This window comes from Dendrobates tinctorius, unplaced genomic scaffold (assembly GCF_039654945.1).
Source record: "Dendrobates tinctorius isolate UK_male_01 unplaced genomic scaffold, ASM3965494v1 ptg000170l, whole genome shotgun sequence".
In the NCBI taxonomy this organism is placed as follows: Eukaryota; Metazoa; Chordata; class Amphibia; order Anura; family Dendrobatidae; genus Dendrobates; species Dendrobates tinctorius.
This window is the reverse complement of record NW_027361837.1, coordinates 424110-444363: the sequence shown is the minus strand read 5'-3', so window position 1 is coordinate 444363 and position 20254 is coordinate 424110. Positions and strand designations below refer to the sequence as shown.

At 50.2% G+C, this 20254-nt stretch overlaps 1 protein-coding gene across 1 annotated transcript in view; it reads right to left on the bottom strand.

The window, feature by feature from the left end:
* Positions 1 to 4419, bottom strand: part of PLA2G15 (phospholipase A2 group XV) — a 37716-nt gene extending 33297 nt beyond the window's left edge. Inside the window, exon 1 of the mRNA XM_073550788.1 lies at positions 4157 to 4419. Within this exon, the coding sequence (XP_073406889.1) occupies positions 4157 to 4304 (148 nt within the window). The 5' untranslated portion in view covers positions 4305 to 4419. The remainder of the gene's footprint in view (positions 1 to 4156) is intronic.
* Positions 4420 to 20254: the final 15835 nt, after the last annotated feature.

The window sequence follows — 20254 nt, the reverse complement described above, 5'->3', positions numbered from 1 at the left end:
ACAGGAGTTGAGAGGAAGGCAAGCAGATAACTGGGGTATAGAAATATTACAGAGGGAGGTGGCTGGTATGTTACGAGTTAACCCCTCTCCTGAAATGTAGCAACTTGTGCAGCCATGCCTGGATCTGGGCGGGCACTAGTAGCCAAACTCCATGGAATCCAGCTGTATACCATGAAAGAAAAGTGCTCATAGCAGAAAAAGACAGCAAATACAAGAAGCAAGTCAATTGTAAACTTGCTTATATGCATGCTATTTAATAACTTTGTGGACACCCTTTTTTAATCTACCAACAAGTCTGTTAGAAGTCCTGTAAAAAAAAAAAAAAAAAAAAAAAAAAAACACTATGTAAACTCTATGTAAATTACAAAAAAAGTGTCACGTGTAGACAAAAGTGTAACTAAAGATATGAAGAAAAAAAAAAAAAAAAAAAATGTAGCTAGGTTTGGTCATGTTGATTTCCAGACCATGATATACTGACCTACTCAATCCTTTCCAACTCTGTGCTGCTTTATACATCATTCACATGACCACTGCAGACAATCACGAGAATGATGATCACTGCAGGCAGTAAGTAAAGGCCAGCAGAGATAACAGCAGCAGTTGAAGTCAGTAAACGCTGTTTTAGGCTGTGTGCACACGCTGCGGATTCCGCTGCGGATTAATCCGCACGGATTTTGCAAAAACCGCAGATAATCCGCAGGTCCAAAGACCTGCGGATTATCTGCGGTTTTGCCTGCGGTTTGGTCCTGCGGATTCACTATCTCCACAATGGTGGAGATAGGAACCCGCAGCGGTTTCCGCAGAAAGAATTGACATGCAATTCTTTCTGCGGATTCAAAACCGCAGCAAATCCGCGCGTTTTTTTCCGCAGCGTCGGCACAGCGTTTTTTGTTTTCCCATTCAAATGAATGGTACTGTACACCGCAGCTAAAACTGCTGCGTGTCCGCAGCGGCCAAAACCGCTGCGGAAACGCAGCGGAATCCGCAGCGTGTGCACACAGCCTTAAAGGGAATCAGTCAGTTACTAGAGCCTGAACGGCAGCATGAATCAGAGTCTGAACAGGACCGGTCAGAGAAAATGCACCAAGCCGCTCAAGCGACGAGTCCACGAGGCGCTGCTCCGCTCCCACTGAGCGGCATGTCTCCATGCACGGCTGTATAAGGAGAGACTAAAGGGTGTTTTACACTAAGCGATATCGCTAGCAATATCGCTAAAACGTCACTGATTTTGTGACGTTATAGCGATATTGCTAGTGATATCGCTATGTGTGATACTTACCAACGACCGGCTCCCCCGCTGTCCATCGCTGATCGCGCGAGAATGTCCGGCTCCATTTCTCGTCGCCTGCTTCCTGCTGAGACTTCCTGCTGTGACGTCCAGCGACGCGTGGAGGCGGGCGGGAGGACGCAGTATCGCTGTGTGTGAATGGTAAGTATCGTGCGCTGCGTCGCTGCTGCATCGCTGTGAGATCTTTCTGTATGAAAGCTCACTAGCGATCATTTAGCGATGCACCAGCGATCCTGACCGGGTCGGATCGCTGGTTGGATCGCTGGTGCATCGCTAAATGTAAAAGGGCCTTAAGAAGGTAGGTCCATGGTAAATTCCCTTGTCAAAGATAAGGAAATTTTATACAATAAACAAAGGACCATTAATCCATCAGTCATGTGACCCCTGCTGACTATCACTGACTCAGATGCATGGCCAGTGATTGGCAGCGGAGGTCATGAGAATGACTGGTAGGGTGACAATGATGAACAGATGATGCAGAAGAAACAAGGCATGTGACAGCAGACAAGTAACCGGAAATGTCGTTAGTGCGAACACTCCATACTTCTGGATACCTTTCCTAAAATCCTGAAAACCCCTTTAAGTAAACAGCTCTTGGACAGTCCCCATAGGAATAACCGCACTACTCCCTCCCCCCCCAGGCACCGCGCGCACACACAACCGGCAGCACACACTACTCCCCCCCCCCAGGCATATCGCGCACACACAGCCAGCAGCGCACACTACTCCCCCCCCCCCCCCCAGGCATATCGCGCACACAGCCGGCAGCGCACACTACTCCCCCCCCCCCCGCCCCCAGGCGCACACAGCCGGCAGCGCACACTACTCCCCCCCCGCCCCCAGGCGCACACACAGCCGGCAGCGCACACTACTCCCCACCCCCCGCCCCCAGGCGCACACACAGCCGGCAGCGCACACTACTCCCCCCCCCGCCCCCAGGCGCACACTACTCCCCCCCGCCCCCAGGCGCACACACAGCCGGCAGCGCACACTACTCCCCCCAGCACCGCGAGCACACACGCAGCCAGCAGCGCACACTACTCCCCCCCCCCCCCAGGCACCGTGCGCACACTACTTCCCCCCCCCACCCAGGCACCGCGCGCACACACACAGCCGGCAGCGCACACTACCCCCCCCAGGCACCGCGCCGCACACTAGCCCCCCCCAGGCACCGCGCGCACACACAGCCGGCGGCGCACACTACCCCCCCCAGGCACCGCGCGCACACAGCCGGCGGCGCACACTACCCCCCCAGGCACCGCGCCGCACACTACCCCCCCCAGGCACCGCGCGCACACACAGCCGGCAGCGCACACTACCTCCCCCCCCAGGCACCGCGCGCACACAGCCGGCAGCGCACACTACCCCCCCCGAGGCACCGCGCGCACACAGCCGGCAGCGCACACTAACCCCCCCTCCCCCGAGGCACCGCGCGCACACAGCCGGCAGCGCACACTAACCCCCCCTCCCCCGAGGCACCGCGCGCACACAGCCGGCAGCGCACACTAACCCCCCCTCCCCCGAGGCACCGCGCGCACACAGCCGGCAGCGCACACTAACCCCCCCTCCCCCGAGGCACCGCGCGCACACAGCCGGCAGCGCACACTAACCCCCCCTCCCCCGAGGCACCGCGCGCACACAGCCGGCAGCGCACACTAACCCCCCCTCCCCCGAGGCACCGCGCGCACACAGCCGGCAGCGCACACTAACCCCCCCTCCCCCGAGGCACCGCGCGCACACAGCCGGCAGCGCACACTAACCCCCCCTCCCCCGAGGCACCGCGCGCACACAGCCGGCAGCGCACACTAACCCCCCCTCCCCCGAGGCACCGCGCGCACACAGCCGGCAGCGCACACTAACCCCCCCTCCCCCGAGGCACCGCGCGCACACAGCCGGCAGCGCACACTAACCCCCCCTCCCCCGAGGCACCGCGCGCACACAGCCGGCAGCGCACACTAACCCCCCCTCCCCCGAGGCACCGCGCGCACACAGCCGGCAGCGCACACTAACCCCCCCCTCCCCCGAGGCACCGCGCGCACACAGCCGGCAGCGCACACTAACCCCCCCTCCCCCGAGGCACCGCGCGCACACAGCCGGCAGCGCACACTAACCCCCCCTCCCCCGAGGCACCGCGCGCACACAGCCGGCAGCGCACACTAACCCCCCCTCCCCCGAGGCACCGCGCGCACACAGCCGGCAGCGCACACTAACCCCCCCTCCCCCGAGGCACCGCGCGCACACAGCCGGCAGCGCACACTACCCCCCCTCCCCCGAGGCACCGCGCGCACACAGCCGGCAGCGCACACTACCCCCCCCCCCCCCCAGGCACCGCGCGCACACAGCCGGCAGCGCACACTACCCCCCCCCCCAGGCACCGCGCGCACACAGCCGGCAGCGCACACTACCCCCCCCCCCCCCAGGCACCGCGCGCACTCTACCCCCCCCCAGGCACCGCGCGCACTCTACCCCCCCCCCCAGGCACCGCGCGCACACAGCCGGCAGCGCACACTACACCCCCCCCAGGCACCGCACACACTCTACCCCCCCCCCCCAGGCACCGCACGCATACAGCTAGCATCGCACACTACCCCCCCCAAGGACCGCGCGCACACAGCCGGCTGCGCTCACTACCCCCCCCCAGGCACCGCGCGCACACACAGCCGGCAGCGCTCACTAGCCCCCCCCCCCCAAGGCACCACGCGCGCACACACACACAGCCGGCAGCGCACACTACTCCCCTAGCATCGCACACAGCCGGCAGCGCACACTACCCCCCCCCCCCCCCAGGCACCGCGCGCGCACACACAGCCGGGGCAGCGCACACTACTCCCCTAGCATCGCACACGGCCGGCAGCGCACACTACTCACCTAGCAACACGGGCGGTCCGGGCGCACACCCATCATTACCACAGGACGGCGCGCAGCGGGCGGACAGCGCGCACAGGAGGAGTCCGGCGATCCGCCACCACCCTACTCCAGCAGCCATGTCTGCCTCCACATAGTGCCCACCCGGCATGAGAACTATTTAACGTCACCCAGATAGCTCACACTTCCTCCCGCCTGCGCGCCCGCCGGCTGCCATTTATTTCTTGCTCTCCGCTGCAGGCGGGAGCAGCCGATTACCGAGCGCGTCATCAGGAGGCTCTGCAGGCGCTCGATTACTAATGCCTGTACCAAGCCAGCAGTCACGAGTTGTGGGCGGCTGATAGCAGGGACATGTGACCTCTGCCGCTGCCGAGCTCAGGGTCAGATGCCGTTATGGTTGTGGCTGTGGGCCAGACGGACCGGGTCCTTCTGCCCCCTGGGAAATGGCTCACTGTGGGAAAGGTAAATCCCGGTGGTATAAAGGACCAGGTCCCTCTGTCCTCTGGGATTTAGTGTTCTCACAGTGGGCCGGCTATTTCTTAGTGGGCTATAGGACACTTATTGTGTATGTGTGTATATATATATATATATATATATATATATATCTCAGGCCTGTTTCACACTTGCTTTTTTTTGCAGCGCGTTTTTCCCGCAAAAAAACGCATTGAAAAACGCATACAAAAGCATACAACTGCTGCGTTTTTTTCAAGCATTTTTATGAGCATGCATGAAAAAAACGCAGCGTTTTTAAGCGTTTGTATGCGTTTTTAGTGCGTTTTTACCGCGTTTGCATTTTTTTCCAACATTAGGTGGCCCCTCACACTAACCCAAACCATGACTTTACTAACCCTAACCCTGACCCTAACCCTTAACCAAACCATACTTAACCCTGACCCTAACCCTTAACCAAACCATACTTAACCCTAACCCTGACCCTAACCCTTAACCAAACCATACTTAACCCTAACCCTGTCCCTAACCCTGACCCTAACCCTTAACCAAACCATACTTAACCCTAACCCTGACCCTAACCCTTAACCAAACCATACTTAACCCTGACCCTAACCCTTAACCAAACCATACTTAACCCTAACCCTGACCCTAACCCTTAACCAAACCATACTTAACCCTGACCCTAACCCTTAACCAAACCATACTTAACCCTGACCCTGACCCTAACCCTTAACCAAACCATACTTAACCCTAACCCTAAACCCCCTTAACTAACCCTAACTTTACCCAAACCCCTAAATTCCATTGTCTAAACTAATGGTAAAAAAAAAAAACGCATGTGCAAAAAAACGCATACATAAGCATGCCAATGCGCACATATGCTCACCATAGACTTATAATGGGTGTCTTGCTGTAAAAAAACGCATTGCGCGCGCATGCGTTTTTTTGAGGCAAATCGGACGCACAAAAAATGCAACAGGTTGCATTTTGTGCGCCCGAGCGCATACCGCAAAAAAACGCATGCGCGGTAAAACGCGTACAAACGCATGTGTATGCGCACATAAGCGCATCCCATGCAAAGTATAGGAAAAAAAAACGCATGCGCTAATTAGCGCTAAATTACCGCGAAAAAAAACGCAAATGTGAAACCAGCCTAAATCCAGTGTTTGTCTTTTTTCGCAGTAATAGTGCATAAACGTGTAGATATGAAGTCTGATCACCAATGTTTATTTTTCGGTTACTTTTATACACCAAATTTTCCCATTGCTTTCAGCATGTAGAATACACTGCACACATTACATCCGCGTCCCGGTTCATCTACCACTAATCATTTTTGTGGATCAGACAACTGCAGATCTCTCCATGCAGCCCCCCCTCCTCCTTCACCCCCAGGCGATTTTCCATTTTTGGCTATGTGCACACATAGCAGAAAATTTCTGCTTAAAAACCGGACTCCCGAGAAACCATGCGGTTTTTTAAGCGCAAAAAATGCGCGTTTTTTATGTGTTTTTTCCGCGCGGTTGCAGACCCATAAAAATGGCCAGAAACGTGGAAAAATCTGCGAAATTAATGAGCATGCTGCGTTTTTTTCACGGTAAAATACGCATCAATATGCACAAAAAGTGCAAAATGTATAGAAATAAATGGGAAGCTTATTTTTAGCGTTTTTATAGCGGATTTATTGGCAAATCCGCTAAAAAAATGCTGTGTGCACACAGCCTTTGTGTTTTTTTTCCCTCCCATTCTTCCAAGAGCAATACCTTTTTTATTATTCCATTCATATCACTGTATGAGGATTTTTTTGCATCCTGAGATGACAGTTCTACTGACAGCATTTTGGGTAGATACAATGATTTGATCGCCTCTTGTATTTTATTGCAGTGTTATGGCTGCCAAAAAAAACTCCGTAATTCTCACGTTTTGATATTTTTTCTCGTTACGCCATTTGCCAATTGGATTAATTTATTTTCTACTCGCTGAAGAGCCCGGCGCTGCCCGGGCATAGTAACTAAGACACCAGAAACGCACTGAGAACGCAAGCATCTATATCTTCTATGTTGGCATTTTAGCCTCTACCCTGTATCGATTGAATTGAATAAAATAAATTTGTTTTCACTACATTGTGGAGCTGGACAACCTTTTTTCCATGTCAGAACCAGAGCGCTTAGTGGAACGGTCCTAACTTCCATACCAGGGATCCCTTTAAGAGAGGCCTGGGGTCAGTACCAAAGCGCAGAGTGGATTTGCCCTGACTTCCATACTGAGGATCCCTTTAAGAGAGCCTGGGATCAGAACCAGAGAGCTGAGTGGATTTGCCCTGACTTCCATACCGGAGATCCCTTTAAGAGAGGCCTGGGGTCAGTACCAAAGTGCAGAGTGGATTTGCCCTGACTTCCATATTGAGGATCCCTTTAAGAGAGCCTGGGATCAGAACCAGAGCGCTGAGTGCATTTACCCTGACTTCCATACCGGAGATCCCTTTAACCCCTTTCTGCCATTAGACGTACTATCCCGTCCATGTGCCCTGGGACTTAACTCCCAAGGACGGGATAGTACGTCTAATACGATCAGCGGCGCCCACATGGTGAGCGCCGCTGATCGCGGCCGGGTGTCAGCTGATTATCACAGCTGACACCCGACACAATGTGTCATGGGCGGTCACGGACCGCCCCCGACACGTTAACCCCTTGTACACCGCGATCAAACACGATCGCGATGTACCGGGGGTTAAAGGGAAGCATCGGCAGGGATGGGGCTCCCTCCGTGCTTCCCTGAGCCCCCCACGGCAGCGCAATGTGCAGCGCTGCTGCGGGGGACTCCTTCCCTACAGGCCTCCGGATCCAAGATGGCGACGGGGGTCTGTAGGGAGCTGACTTCCTCACTGCCTGCAAAGCGCAGGCATGAGGAAGTCTGCAGAACTGCCTGTGACAGATTGCTGATCTGTCACAGTGATCTGTGATGTGACAGATCAGCGATCTGTCACAAGACAGTGATGTTCCACCTGGGACTATGTAATAAAGTTAAAAAAAAAAGTGTAAAAATAATTTAAAAAAAATCGCTAAATAAATTATTAAAAAAAAACAAAATATTCCCCAATAAATTCATTTTTTGAAAATAAAATAAACAAAACAATAAAAGTCACATATTTGGTATCGCCGCATCCGTAGCGACCCGCCCTATAAAACTGTCCCATTGGTTAACCCCTTTAGCAAACCCCTTAAAAAATAAAAATAAAAAACGAAGCAAAAAATAATGATTTATTATCATACCACCGAACAAAAAGTGCAATAACGCGCGATCAAAAAGACGTATATAAATATCCATGGTACCGCTGAAAACGTCATCTTGTCCCGCAAAAAACGAGCTGCCATACAGCATCATCCGCAAAAAAATAAAAAAGTTATAGCTCGCAGAATAAAGCGACGCAAAAATAATTATTTTTTATATAAAAATGTTTCCATTGCAAAAAAACGACAAAATATAAAAAAAGACCTAAATGAGGTATCGCTGTAACCGCACTGACCCGAAGAATAAAACCGCTTTATCAATTTTACCGCACGCAGAACGGTGTAAACGCACCCCCCCAAAAGAAATTCATGAAACGCTGGTTTTTGTTCATTCTGTGTCACAAAAATCGGAATAAAAAGTGATCAAAAAATGTCACGTGCCCGAAAATGGTACCAATAAAAACGTCAACTCGTCCCGCAAAGAATAAGACCTCACATGACTCGGTGGGTCAAAATACGGCAAAATTATAGCTCTCAATATGTGGTGATGCAAAAACTATTTTTACAATAAAAAGCGTCTTTTAGCGTGCGACAGCCGCCAAACATAAAAACCGCCATAAATAGTAAGTCAAACCCCCCGTTATCACCCCCTTAGTTAGGGAAAAATAATAAAATAAAAAAAATGTATTTATTTCCTTTTTCTCATTAGGGTTAGGGTTAGTTAGGGTATATTCTTTCCTCTATATCTCTGAGGCCGTAGAGGGAATTTTTTTTTCTCTCAATGGAGATAAAGCAATTGTCTGATCGTGTGGAGCAGCTCGCTGCGGAAGTGCGGGGAATTTCCGCCTACCTTGCTCATTCACATGCTGCTGAACCAAAGATCCCTACTCCTGATGTGTTTTTTGGGGATCGGTCTAAATTTTAGAATTTCAAAAATAATTGTAAATTATTTTTTGCCTTGAAGCCTAACTCGTCAGGGAGCTCCGCGCAGCAGGTTAAAATTGTCATCTCTTTGCTGCGTGGCGATCCCCAGGACTGGGCGTTTTCTTTGAAACCAGATGATCCTATTCTGACTAATGTGAATGCATTTTTTCAAGCTTTGGGGTTGTTGTATGACGAACCTAATGCTATTGATCAGGCTGAAAAGACCCTGTTGGCATTGAGCCAGGGTCGAGATTCTGCAGAATTGTACTGTCAAAAATTCCGAAAGTGGGCGGTCCTTACTACCTGGAATGATAATGCCTTGGCAGCTCTTTTTCGGAAGGGTTTGTCAGAAGCCGTAAAAGATACTATGGTGGGATTTCCTGTTCCCTCTGGTCTTGACGATTCTATGTCATTAGCCATTCAGGTTGATCGGCGTTTACGTGAACGCAGGACTGCACAAGAGGTGTTGCCACCTGTTGAACAAGTGTCTGAACCTATGCAATGTGATAGAGTTTTGTCCAGGGAGCAACGTCAGGAGTTCAGAAGGCGTAATAAGCTGTGTTTTTTTTGTGGAGATGCCTCGCATATTATTTCTGTCTGTCCTAAACGAGAGAAACGTTTTGCACACACGTTTTCTGTGGGTGGTGTTCAACCTAAGTTTCTTCTGGCAATTACTCTGATCTGCTCCCTGTCCACATTTTCCGCCAAGGCTTTTGTGGATTCGGGAGCAGCCCTGAACCTAATGGACTTGGATTTTGCTAAACGTTGTGGATTTCCGATGACACCTCTGCGAACGCCTATCCCGTTGAGGGGGATTGATGCTACTCCTTTGGCGAAAAATAAACCTCAGTTTTGGACCCAGGTGGTAATGCGGGTCGCCCCAGACGATCAAGAAAATTGTAGATTTTTGGTGTTGCATAATTTGCATGACACCATTGTTCTGGGGTTTCCCTGGTTGCAAATTCATAATCCAGTTTTGGATTGGAAATCTGTGTCTGTGGTGAGTTGGGGTTGTCGGTGTGCCCTTAGTGAGGCTCCGGTTTTTTCCACCTCTCCTCAGTCGCATGATGTTCCTGACTATTTGGCGGACTTTTATGATGTATTTAGTGAGAATTAGTCTGCGTCCTTGCCTCCTCATAGGAGTTATGACTGTGCAATTGAACTGAGCCCGGGGTGTAAATTTCCCAAGGGTCGGCTCTTCGATTTATCTGTACCCGAGCACGAGGCTATGCGATCCTATATTAAGGAGGCGTTGGAGAAGGGTCATATTAGACCATCCTCTTCAGCCTTAGGTGCCGTTTTTTTTTTCGTGGCCAAAAAGGATGGTTCATTAAGGCCTTGTACTGATTATCGTGCCCTCAACAAAATTATTATTAAATATCAGTATCCGTTACCCCTGATTTCGGATCTATTCTCCAGAGTTAAAGGTGCTTGCTGGTTTACCAAGCTTGACCTCAGGGGGGCGTATAATCTTATCCGCATTAAGCATGGGGATGAATGGAAGATGGCGTTTAAAACTCCGGAGGGACATTTTGAGTACCTGGTGATGCCTTTTGGGCTCACTAATGCCCCTTCTGTCTTCCAGTGCTTCATGAACGACATTTTCTGAGACTTTGTGGATAAATTTTTGATTATCTATCTGGATGATATTTTGATCTTCCCCAAGGATTGGGATTCTCATGTGGAACATGTTCGGACTGTGTTCCGGATCTTGAGGGAGAATTCCCTGTATGTCAAAGGATCGAAATGCCTTTTTGGGGTACAGAGGATTTCATTTTTGGGATTTATTTTGTCTCCGTCAACTATTGAAATGGACCCGGCCAAGGTACAGGCCATTTATGATTGGGTTCAGCCCACTTCTTTGAAGGCCCTCCAGAAGTTTTTGGGTTTTGCTAATTTTTATCGGAAATTTATAGCAAAATTTTCTAGTATTGCCAAGCCATTGACTGATCTGACTAAAAAGGGTGCTGATGTGTTGAATTGGTCTCTGGAGGCTGTTTCTTCCTTTCAGGAGCTGAAGCGAAGATTCACTTCTGCCCCGGTTTTGCGGCAACCTGATGTCTCACTCCCGTTCCAGGTAGAGGTGGATGCTTCTGAGATTGGTGCAGGAGCTGTTTTGTCCCAAAAGGATCCTGTAACATCTAAAATGAATCCCTGTTCTTTCTTTTCCCGAAAGTTCCCTCCATCTGAATGTAACTATGATGTGGGGAATCAGGAACTGTTAGCCATGAAATGGGCATTTGAGGAGTGGAGACATTGGTTGGAGGGAGCTAAACATCAAGTCGTGGTCCTCACTGACCACAAGAATTTGATTTACCTGGAGTCGGCCAAACGCTTGAACCCTAGACAGGCTAGGTGGGCCTTGTTTTTTACACGTTTTGATTTTGTGGTCTCTTTTCTTCCTGGCACTAAGAATGTCAAGGCTGATGCTCTCTCTAGGAGCTTCTTTGCTGATTCTCCTGTGGTGACCAAGCCTGCTACCATCTTAGGCGAAGGGGTAGTTCTTTCTGCCATCTCGTCCAATTTGAGACGTGCTCTGGAAGAGTTCCAGGAGGACAAACCTGAGCGTTGTCCCAGTGGAAAGTTGTATGTTCCTGACCAGTGGAAGAAGAGAGTGATGTCTGAAGTTCATTGCTCTGCATTGGCTGGTCATCCAGGTATTTTTGGTACTAGAGATCTGGTGAGTCGGTCTTTTTGGTGGCCCGCCTTGTCTCGTGATGTCAGGAATTTTGTGCAGTCCTGTGGGACTTGCTCCTGGTCTAAACCTTGTTCTCGCTCTAGTGGGTTGTTGATGCCTTTGCCGGTCCCCAGGAGGCCATGGACCCATGTTTTTAACTGGATTTCATCTCTGATATGCCTGTCTCTCAGAGAATGACTGTTATTTGGGTGATTTGTGATAGGTTCTCTAAGATGGTTCATCTTGTACCACTCCCTAAGTTGCCATCTTCCTCTGAGTTGGTGTCCCTGTTTTTGCAACAGGTGGTTCGCTTGCACGGGATTCCTGAGAACATTGTATCTGACCGAGGAGTTCAGTTTGTGTCTAGATTTTGGAGGACTTTCTGTTCCAAGCTGGGAATTCAGTTGTCCTTCTCCTCTGCTTTTCACCCTCAGACCAATGGGCAGACGGAGAGAACAAACCAGACCTTGGAGTCGTATTTGAGATGTTTTATTTCCGCTGATTAGGATGATTGGGTTTCATTTTTGCCCTTGGCCGAATTTGCTTTAAATAATAGAGCTAGTTCTGCCACTTTGATGTCACCTTTTTTTTGTAACTTTGGGTTTCATCCTCAATTTTCTTCAGGGCAGGTGGAGCCTTCGGCCTGCCCAGGTGTTGACACTGTGGTGGAGAGAATGCACCAGATCTGGGACCAAGTGGTGGATAAGTTATCTCTCTCCCAGGAAAAGGCCCAGCGGTTTTCCAACCGACATAGGACCATTGGTCCCCAGTTTAAGGTTGGTGATATGGTTTGGTTATCATCAAAAAATATCGCTATGAAGGTGGCTTCTCCTAAGTTTAAGCCTAGATTTATTGGACCTTACAAGATTTTGGAGATTATTAATCCCGTCTCTTTTCGTTTGGCTCTTCCTGTCACATTTAAAATCCATAATGTGTTTCATAAGTCCTTGCTGAAGAGGTTTGTTGAACCAGTCGTTCCTGGGGTGGCACCTCCGGACCCTGTATTGGTTGAAGGTAGCATGGAATATGAGGTAGAGAAGATACTGGATTCTGTCTGGCTAGACGGAGACTCCAGTATTTGGTTAAGTGGAAGGGTTATGGTCAGGAGGATAATTCCTGGGTCTCTGCCTCTGATATTCATGCCAAAAGATTGGTGCGTGCCTTTCATCGGGCTCACCCTGATCGCCCTGGTGGTGTGGATGAGGGTTCGTGACCCCTCCTCAAGGGGGAGGTACTGTTGTGAGTTCATTTTCCCCTTCACCATTGAGGTCTGATGAACTCCCTCTTCTGGTGAAGAAAGGTAGTGAGGCTGATTACCAAGCACCTGTGCAGGATGATGATGACTGGGTGACTGGAATTGCTGACTGGATATAAGGAAGCCGACGCCCTTCTGCCTTGCTGGTGATCTCTCTGAGGGATTCTAGGAGACCAGTCTGATTCCTGCTCCTCAAAAGCTAAGTTTTCTGCTCTGCTTTTTGCATTTGTGTTTTGGTTTTGTTTTGCCTTGTTTTTCTGGATTTCTGCCATTCCCTGCTGGGGTGAGCTGAATTCCTTTTTGCTCTGTCTTCAGAAAATACCTGAGTGCTGATATAGTCTTTTTGAAGCCTAGCGTCTTCAGGGCTTTTTTCCCTATCAGCCTGTTGGCTCTTGTTTTGATAGGGTTTTGGCGGATTGCAGACAGCAGTTTTTCTATCCTTTCCTATTTAGTTAGCTTGGGCCCCATCATTTGCTCAGCCTATCTTTCTATCTGTGTGAGTGTTTTTTCATCTTACTTCACCGTCATTATATGTTGGGGGCTGACTATTGCTTTGGGGTCTGCTCTGGGGCAGTTTAGATTTCCCTTTCTGTCTTTAGGCTATTTAGTTCTCCGGCTGTGATCGAGGGGTCTAGGGCACCGTAGGAACCCTCCACGGCTACTGCTAGTTGTTGTTGATAGGTTCAGGGGTCTGCAATCCGATAGCTGCCAACTTCTCTGGTTTTCTGGACTTAGCTAGTATTTCTGTTTTTGCCTCCTACAGTGACTCATTCATAACAGTTTCCACTGTTTTGGTACATCAGGTGTTTTCCAATCGCGACATGGTGTCTGATCTCAATTCCAGCCAAAAACGTCAAATGGCGCTGCTTCCCTTCCGAGCTCTGCCATGCGCCCAAATAGTCATTTACACCCACATATGGGGTATCAGCGTGCTCAGGACAAATTGCACAATAACTTTTAGGGTCCTGTTACCCTTGGAAAAATAAAAATTGGGGGTGAAAAGATCATTTTCTTGGAAAAAATATGATTTTTTAATTGTACCGCTGTACGTTATAAACTTCTGTGAAGCCCTTGTGGGTTCAAAATTCTCACCACATATCTAGATAAGTTCCTTGGGGGGTCTAGTTTCCAAAATGGGGTTACTTGGGGGGGTTTCCACTGTTTAGGTACATCAGGGGCTCTCCAAACGCGACATGGCGTCCGATCTGAATTCCAGCCAATTTTGCATTGAAAAAGTCAAACGGCGCTCCTTCCCTGCTGAGGTCTGCCATGCGCCGAAACAGTGGTTCCCCCCCACATATTAGGTATCTGCGTACTCAGGACAAATTGCACAATAACTATTGCAGTCCAATTTCTCCTGTTACCCTTGGTAAAATAAAAAAAATTGAACCTGAAGTATTTTTTTAGTGAAAAAAAGTTAAATGTTCATTTTTTTTTAAACATTCAAAAAATTCCTGTGACGCACCTAAAGGGTTAATAAACTTCTTGAATGTGGTTTTGAGCACCTTAAGGGGTGCAGTTTTTAGAATGGTGTCACTTTTGGGTATTTTCTATCATATAGACCCCTCAAAGTGGCTTCAAATGTGATGTGGTCTGTAAAAATAAAGTGGTGTTGCAAAAATGAGAAATTGCTGGTCAATTTTTAACCCTTATAACTTCCTAACAAAAAAAAATTTTGGTTCCAAAATTGTTCTGATGTAAAGTAAACATGTAGGAAATGTTACTTATCAAGTTTTTTGTGTGCCGTATCTCTGTGATTTAAGGGCATAAAAATTCAAAGTTAGAAAATTACACAATTTTAAAAATTTTTGCCAAATTTCCGTTTTTTTCACAAATAAACGCAAGTTATTTGAATGAAATTTTATCACTAACATGAAGTACAATATGTCACGAGAAAACAATGTCAGAATCACCGGGATCCATGGAAGCGTTTCAGAGTTATTACCTCATAAAGGGACAGTGGTCAGAATTGTAAAAATTGGCCTGGTCATTAACGTGCAAACCACCCTTGGGGCTTAAGGGGTTAAGAGAGGCCTGGGGTCAGTACCAAAGCGCAGAGTGGATTTGCCCTGACTTCCACACTGAGGATCCCTTTAAGAGAGCCTGGGATCAGAACCAGAGCGCTGAGTGGATTTGTCCTGACTTGCATATGTGGCGCCCTGAGGCTCAGTCGCCACAGAGGTACTGCACCTTCTCCTAAGGTGTAGTGCCCCACCATCCAGGTAAGGTGGGAACTCCTTTCCAAGCTCCAACACCTGCACCCCACACACACAGGGTAGTTCTGCACAGCCACAAGCGGCTCTGTACTTAGAGAGTAGCAGAGCACCTTTGGTGGCTCCCTGCTTGGAACACTGGACGTGCTGGGAGGTGGGTGGAGTTAGAATACATAAAAGACTGGGAAGGTTTAGAATTACAGGGCAGTCTGCGGGGGCAGTCCCCTAGAAAAGTAGGAGAAGGAAGCCACTCGGAGAGGAGTGGGGATCCCTGGAAGAAGGGATGGAGGAAGGAGTGCTGCAGCTGCCTCCGTGACCTGAGCCAGCTGGCACGGGAAAGGAGAGAAAGGAGAAAGACGTAGAACTGTAACCTAAGTTTCCATAAGAAAGAGAGTCAAGTACGGAACGAAGGAGTAGAGAACAGAGAGGAGAAGTGGGTTGGAAGAGGAACCCTGCCTATAGGTTCTCAGCGCAAGGCCGGGACCCGGTCCCCGAGGTTGTATGAACACTTATGGTTCTGCAGCAGACACCGGTGGAGTAGTTGGCTGTAAATGCACTGCTCCCATCTAAGACTTGGGGCACAACAGCATCTGTATAGAGAGCCGGGACTCATGAGAAGGGAGTCCCCGAAGCAGGCTACAGCTGTCTGCCATACGAGTAGAGAACACAGGAACATCTGTAAGGAGGAACTCCAGCGTAACTTAGTGCTAGGAGATCTTCACACTTAAAGGCGTAATAGAGGAGACGTTCAGAAAGGTACATGTTGGCGGAGTGTTGGAGAAGAGCCTTCCATCTTGTCTGGGGGTTGATTGAGTCTCTGACCCGGAGGACACAGCCCAGAGGCAGGCACCTGTGTGCCCTACTGACTGTGAGTAAAGCGTTGGAGCTACAGACCCTGGTGTCCTCCATTCATTATCACGCCTACACCCTCAGCACCACTACATCTGGGTACCAGCTCCTACACCGCCTGCGCCTCTCCTCAACTATTAATACTACACTGTCCTGGGGCTACAGCTTCACCTGTGGGGAGCTACACCATCTATGCTGCAACACACCACCAGCCCCAGAGGATCTGCATGCAGCGTCGGCCTAACATCCCACTTGCCGAATACCACGGGTGGCGTCACGAACTATTACACCACAAATCGCAACCGCCATTGATTTGGGCGCCCAGGGCCACGGACCGGGTCACCGCTGCTGTGACACCTCCCGCTGACACCGGCCCGGTGCCGAGTACCCCACAGCCCTGGGAGGGCGACCCACATACAGGAGATCCCTTTAAGAGAGCCTGGGGTCAGTACCAGAGCATTTGAAGGCAATTGCTCTGACATTCATACCGGGGATCCCTTTAAGAGAGGTCTGGGGACAGAACCAAAGCGCTGGATGGATTTGCCCTGACATCCATACTGGAGATCCCTTTAAGAAAGGCCTGAGGGTCAGTACCAAAGTGCAGAGTGGATTTTCCCTAACTTCCATACCAATGATCCCTTTAAGAGACCCTGGGGTCAGAACCACAGAGCTGAGTGGAACGGTTTTAACTTCCATACCGTGGATCTCTTTAAGAGAGGCCTGGGGTCAAAACAAAAGCGCTCTGTGCTCCTTTCTGTGGAGCAGACAATGGCTAGGAGCTTATGTTCCCAGGGATGCTAGATTTCTCCCACCCAGTCAGTGTCTGCTGAGGTGTTGTCATGTGGGAAAACTTGCTCATAGCAACCAATCACAGCTCAGCTTCTTTTAACCAGCTCTGGTGAAATGAGAGATGCTTAGTGATTGGTTGCAAGGAAACATGTTGTTCATAGCAACCAATCACAGCTCAGCTTCTTTTGAACAGCTCTGGCGAAATGAAAGATGCTTTGTGATTGGTTTGTGATACACACGTACATACATTCAGTTTTATATATATAGATTTTGATCGATCGGACATTTCTGAACACGGCGATACTTGTATTTTTTTAATTTATTTTTTAATATACATTTTTATGACAGCTGACTTACCTGCGTCATATTTTGGTAATGAATCAATACTATAACTAGTGGGCTAAAAGACCATGTCGCTAGGAGTGTTTAATACCGGACTTAGTGGGTAAAAGGACCAAGTTTCTTGGAGTGGCTTCATACTTGACATAGTGAGCTATAGAACCAGGTCCATCTGCCCACTTGGATTTAGCGTGCTCACTGTGAGAAAGCTAAATCCATGTGGGCTAAAGGACCAGGTCCCTTAATAATAATAATAATAATTTTATTTCTATAGCGCCGACATATTCTGCAGCACTTTACATTTTAGAGGGGACTTTTACAGGCAATAGACATTACAGCATACCAATAAACACATAGATCAAAAGAGATACCAAGAGGAATGAGGGCCCTGCTCGCAAGCTTATAATCTATAAGGAAAAAGGGGAGACACGAAAGGTGGATGGTAACAATTGCTTTCATTGTTGGGACAGCCTGTTAGGGATGGCGGAACGCACCAAATATAAATAATAGGAGGTGCGTTCGCCGCCCGGGGTCCACCGTGTGGTAGGTGACAAGACCGCTGCTGGACAATGGCAGATTCGCCAGAGGGCGGTATACAACGCTCGGGTTAGCGTCACCCGAGGTGCTAGGAGCGTCTCTGTTTAAGGCACAGAGACGCCCTAGAGTAATTTGAAAATAAACGCTGGGCCTGTTCACATCACAGGGCCAGCCAGCGTGTGGCGTCACAGCAGCGAACGCCAAGAGGTGCTGCTGACTGCAGTGCGACGTAAACTGAAGTCGCTTAACGACAGTGCCGGAGACTAGTGCTAGGTGCGGTGAGCACAGTGGCATATAGCTTGCCACTACCTGGCGCTGACTAGAACCAACACTCTGTCACCATTCGTATTATCAGAGGGAAGGGGTTTCAAATAAGTCAGTCACCAGACACATGCATCCATCACCATTCACACATAGCAATCTTAGTCTACACAAGCGCATGGCCGAGCCGCCATGCGGGCTTTTTATAGCCATGTGCTTCCGGGACCTTCCAGTAGTTTGGGAAGGACCAATCAGATCCGACGCAGGACCTGAGCATGTGACCTCTGCTCTCCACTGAGAGGTCAACCTGCGAGCATGCCCAGTACCACAGCGAGAGGACCCAGCCTCTGGAGCAGCTCCCCGCAAGGCAGGTTGCACTACCAATGCTGCACCAGAGGTGGCAGCAACATCCAGACTGACAGAGCGAGTCTGAGCAGCACGCCTGGATCGCCGGGATTGCTGAGCAGCTCCCAGAGCGGTCGGAGGTGAATGGGAGACCACCGGATGTATGGCTCTGGATTTCCGCTGTGCAGTGTCAGGAATCCGATGCCTAACATTGCGCTCTGAGCCTCGCTGCGCTCAAAGGCTGCAATCAGGAGTCGAGCATGGATATTCTCCACCGGCTCCCAGGTCCGAGCCTCCGGTCCATGACCCTTCCAATCCACCCAATAAAATTTTTTGCCATTGACAATCCTGCGTCCCACGATGGCGTTAACCTCGAACTCGTCAGATGACAAGTCTGATGACCCGGCGGATGACTCGGAAAACCGGGCCATATGAACTGGTTTGAGGAGGGACACATGGAAAACGTCCGAAATGGCTAAATGTGGAGGAAGAGCCAGGCGGTAGACCACCGAGCTAATTCGCTCGAGGACCTTGAAAGGTCCAATGTATCGCGGCGCGAACTTGGGGGACTCGACTCGCAGTTTGATATTACGAGTGGAGAGCCACACCATGTCGCCGGGGGAGAAGCTTGGAGCGGGTCACCGATGGGTGTCGGCAGACGCCCTCATCCTTTCTTTAGAGGCCCGGATAGCATCCTCAGTGTGATCCCAAATGTCACGAGCCTCCACTTCCCAGTCTGCCACCCTGGAGTCAGCGGAGGACACTGGCATCGGGACAGGGACGCGTGGATGTTGGCCGTAGTTTAGAAGAAAGGGCGTCTGACCAGTGGAGTCAGCCACTGCATTGTTCAGGGAAAACTCAGCCCAAGGTAGCAAGGATGCCCAGTCATCCTGCCTGGCAGAGACAAAATGCCGTAGGTACGTGACCAAGGTTTGGTTGGCTCTTTCAACCAAGCCGTTCGTCTCGGGATGGTAAGCGGAGGACAGATTTAGCTCGATGCTGAGTAGACTGCAGAGCTCCAGAACTGAGACGCGAACTGGGGGCCTCGATCACTAACGATTTTGTCCGGCATGCCATGTAGGCGGAATACGTGTTTTATGAACAGTGTGGCAAGACCACGAGCGGAAGGCAACCGTGCGAGTGGCACCAAATGCATCATTTTAGAAAAATGGTCGGTGACCACCCAGATGACTGTACTGCCACCAGACTTGGGCAAGCCCACCACAAAGTCCATGCCAACCATCTCCCAAGGTCTATCCGCCACTGGCAGGGGATACAATAGCCCCGCCAGCCTCTGTCTAGAGGGTCTGTTCCGTGCACACGAGACGCATGCCTGTAGGTATTCCTTGACATCTCGAGCCATATGAGGCCACCAATACAACCTAGCCAGGAGCTCTGTGGTCCGTTTATTGCCAAAATGACCACCCACCCTGGAGGCATGTGCCCAGGCGAGAACCTCCCGCCATAGCTGAGGAGGCACCAAGGTCTTGCCTGGTGGCACTGACTCGAGAGAAACTGGAGCCACGGTCGTAAAACTCTCCGGCGGGAGAATTAGCCGAGGCTCAGCCTCTCCTTCTTCCACTGAAACCACCAAGCGTGAAAGAGCATCCGCACGGACGTTCTTCTCACCTGAAAGGTAATGCAGGGTGAAGCGGAAGCGAGAAAAGAAGAGCGACCGCCTAGCCTGACGAGAGTTCAGGCGCCGGGCCGGCTGTAAATAGACCAGATTTTTATGGTCCGTATACACCTGAAAGGGAAACCGAGCTCCCTCCAGGAGATGTCTCCACTCGGAAAAGGCCAACTTCATTGCTAGCAGCTCCCTGTCGCCGATGGAGTAATTCTTCTCCGCCGGTGAGAAGGTCTTAGAGAAGAAAAAGCAGGGATGCTTCTGACCTTGAGCATCCTTCTGGAAAAGGACTGCTCCTGCACCGACGGAGGAGGTATCTACCTCCAGGATAAATGGCTTGTTCACATCGGGACGATGTAAGATGGGAGCGCCAGCAAAGTGAGATTTAATAGACGAGAAGGCCTTGGAGACCTGTTCAGACCAAGCGTTAGGATTAGCTCCTTTCTTGGTGAGAGCAACCAAATGAGGTACCAATGTGGAGAAGTGCGGTATAAACTGGCGGTAATAATTGACAAACCCTAAGAAGCGCTGCACCGCTTTAAGTGAATGGGGTTCCTGCCAGTCCATTACCGCTTGTAGTTTGGCCGGATCCATAGCCAATCCCT